The 3,523-nt window shown below is 45.9% G+C and overlaps 1 protein-coding gene across 6 annotated transcripts in view; it reads left to right on the top strand.

The window, feature by feature from the left end:
* Positions 1 to 2,829, top strand: part of PRUNE2 (prune homolog 2 with BCH domain) — a 260,295-nt gene extending 257,466 nt beyond the window's left edge. For all 6 annotated transcript variants that reach the window (XM_082694463.1, XM_082694459.1, XM_082694462.1 and 3 more), the window contains one exon: positions 8 to 2,829. In XM_082694463.1, coding sequence (XP_082550589.1) covers positions 8 to 38 — 31 coding nt within the window. In that variant the 3' untranslated portion in view covers positions 39 to 2,829. The remainder of the gene's footprint in view (positions 1 to 7) is intronic.
* The last annotated feature ends 694 nt before the right edge of the window (positions 2,830 to 3,523 follow it).

The following is a 3,523-nucleotide window of genomic DNA, read 5'->3' as shown; positions in this document are numbered from 1 at the left end:
CCCTAAGTATTGACCTGAAGCTAAAAGGAAAGCCCTAGTTGGCCGTGCTTGGAAGAAGAGGATTGTCTCCTGCTTTACGATTCTGCTACAGCCCATCCACCCGGAGGACGTGGGGCGAATGCTGCTTCTTTCCACTTTGCACTACCTGGTGCCATTCTAAATTTCTAAGGGGAAAAAACAGTAAGGGAATTTGTTTACTCTTCACGTATTTTATGAAATTGTGTGTATTTTCCTATTTTGCCAGTTACGTGCCTCAAAGATTTCAGTTGAACCTTAGCAAGACAATAGGACCTTCCGTTCCAATATCCTGTCAACCCTTGGTGCGCTGTATCTCCTCTTCTTAGACTGGTCTTGACAGATCAGATACCTTCTGTCCGCTCTTAATCATGAGCGAGTTCGTTTCCGGAGATTAGCTAGATTTCTCCTTGGTGATCATTTTAGGTTTAAAATACCTGGGGCTCGGCACTCCCCAGGCAAGTTGTCCCCCGTGGAACTCCGCTTTTAAAACCCTCGGCTCACTGAACCCAGCTGTAACCAGATTCAGGTGTGAAGTCACCGTCAGCTGAGTGTACCCCCTTGGGTCTTGCCCCGTGAATTGTCTCTAACGTCTCAAAGGGACCCAGATTTTCTAATTCACATCAGGTTTATTTTAGTTATCAAATCAGGCGTCGTGTTTTCTGTGAGTTGGCCTTCTCAAAAATCATCATTTCCCCTACGAACGTTGAAGACCTCGACGCTGAGAAGCTTGAGGAGGGATGGTGGCATTTTTTGCTCGTTCTCTGTCAGCGTGGTCCAAAAGGTTCCGCTGCGCATGCCGAGGACTCGAGTGTCCGGCGGTCTGCTCAGAAATTCATTGTTTCGGAACCTTCATTTATCTCAAGTTCTCTCTCACGGGCGTTACAAAAAGCAGTCTGCTTTCAGTCACTTTGATCTGATCGGAGGTTTAACATGAAATAGGAGTGTGGCCTCTCATTTGCAAAGTTCCTCTGCGGAGTCTTCACGCGCCCTTTAAAATACCAACGTGTTTTCAGACCCGCGGGCCTCTAGCAGAGGGGCTGGCAAAGGCCTGGGTAAATGGAGCACACCACCTGTTTCCACATGGCCTTCTCATTAAGAATGGCTTTCTCATTGGGGTCGAAAAACATTTTTTTAATATTTTATGGACACATGAAAATTACTCCGATTTCCGTATCCATGGAAACACGGCCACACGAATTGGTGCCCAAACTCTCTGGGGCTACTTTTCCATCTAGCAGCCGCAGAGACAGCCGACTAGGAGGCCCACAAAGCCGGAACTATTTCCTTACTAAAGTGTTAGACCAGGATTCCCGCATGGGCTGCGGGGGTGGCTACATCCAGGAGAGACGTCCAGGGCACTTGAGTCCTGGGCATCCTGCATTTTCAAATGCCTTGAGGTAGACCTCTTTGTACAGGTGATGGGATGTGGCTGACACCATTCGCTTCATGTCTGCCTCCCACCCACCTTCCAGATGTGTGCGCATACACACAGGTCAGCGCTCCTTCCTCCAGAAGCCATACTTAGCCGAGTTCCCCTCTGTGTCCCTTTCAGCCAAGCATCTTGTGGAACTGTGTTCTTTTGGGTTTCCTCCCTTCTGACCTCTGTCTTGTCCAATAGAAAAGCCCTCGAACATATGCTCTGTCTGTGCCCAGTTCCACCCTTGGAAGCCCACATTATGCCTCTCCTGGAGCTCAGTGTTGACCTAAGACCAGTGACCTAACATTTGCAACGTTCACCCCAAGACCGCTGTTGGCCTAGCAGGGTTACTGACAATGCTCCCTTTTGCTCAGCTGTGTCCCATTTTGGAGAATGAATGAAGCAGCACCCCTAACCACAGAAAGGCATGAAGAAGGCAGGGTTGTGTTTAGTTGGTGCAATCCTGAGGACACAGAGCTCCTCACAGGGGAGTCTTGTTGTAGTCAACCAGACATGGCAGTGGTCTCACCATTCACATTTCGCTTGAGCTTGTCTTAGCCTGTTCACGGAGAACCACTCAGGTGGTCTTCTCTTGGAAGCTTCATCTTCCTACATGGAAATCGTGAACTTCTCTTCCAGTCACTGATTTTGTTCGGGTTGTTCCGTGGGCCACACCGCCATTCCAATAGGCATCTGCCATTTTAGTCTCTTAAAAAGATGCATTAAGTGCACGTGCTAGAGAAAAGCCACTCTGTAGATTCTGTCCAAGTAAGTAGAATTCTAGAAGAATCCTGAACAATGAATCCCTAGGCAGATAGGTAGACAGAGGTAAACACTCACATCAGTAGCTAGCTAGCTCTTGCATTCTGAGCTTTCTTGCTTTGGTGCTGACTTCTGGGGATGGTTTTGCACTTTTCCTATAGGTTTGTAGGTCAGGGAACCGAGGGCTTTCGGGGCAAATCCCAAGGGGGCCACTGCTGTCTGCATAAGTCCTTGATTCACAAAGAACATAAATCTACTCAGAAGCTACCATTGAGGAGAGAAAGAGGGTGTCAGGGCAATTGCCAGGGGTGGGGGAAAATCCTGAAGTTCCTCACTGAAGCCATACAATGTTTTGTGGGGTCACCTCCTGAGACAGGCTCCAACATGTGTGAGAAGTCACTACTCTAAGCTTTCGTGTTACTAAGCTGTCATTTTCAGTATTTGGTTACAGCATCACGTTTATGCCTCCTCTAATCACAATGCCTCCGTAGTCTGCTCCCTTAGACACATTTAGATGTGCACAAACTAATATTTTCTATATTTGAAAGTTTTTCTACCATGTATCAGATTGCTCAGAATAAAGTATCTATTAGAGTCTGTTTTGGTAAATAAATAAATAATTTATCCCTAAATAGAGTGGATTCATAATATAAAGATATGTAACAACACCATATTAAAAAATTATATATATGTATACATATATATATATAGCCTCTCTGTATGACTCAGAAATAAAAACTGATTCCGCAAGTCACGGGCTTTCTTTTCTCTCTGTCAGCGAGAGTCTTTCTCTAGCTTTGCTTCTGCCGAAGACCATGTGTCTGTCCGTACAGCTTGGCACTTGGTCCTTGAGGACAGTACTAATTTTGGCTTCCGTGGTTCCTTGATTTGTGTCCACTTCTCCTTTCTCTGTCCTTGGCCTTTGGGGGGCATGTATTTATTTTAAAGTCAAAGTACATTAAATGGCATTTAAGTTTTAGTTTTGGGTTCCCCCACCCTGCCAGCCACACACACACACACACTCTTTGACAGCCTTCAGGCAAAATCAGACTTGGGAATTAGCCCTGTGCCTTTAAAAAAAAAAAAAAAAATCTAATAAGCAAATGTATTCCTCTGCTTCTCCAAGAGAGTTTGGAGTAATCAAATGAGCAGCTGCTGTACAGGAAGTGAGACTTTGCATGTTCTCATGATGCAGGAATGAGTCACTATCCCGATGAGTGGATATTGTCCTCTACCCAGTGAAGGTAAGAAGGACGAGAGGAGGTAGAGCCATGACTATGGTCTCAAAATGAAGGGCATGTTGCTGGAAGGTTAACTGTTCTATTC

Source organism: Mustela nivalis, assembly GCF_964662115.1.
Source record: "Mustela nivalis genome assembly, chromosome: 13".
Classification (NCBI taxonomy): Eukaryota; Metazoa; Chordata; class Mammalia; order Carnivora; family Mustelidae; genus Mustela; species Mustela nivalis.
This window is presented reverse-complemented; position numbering and strand designations above follow the sequence as displayed.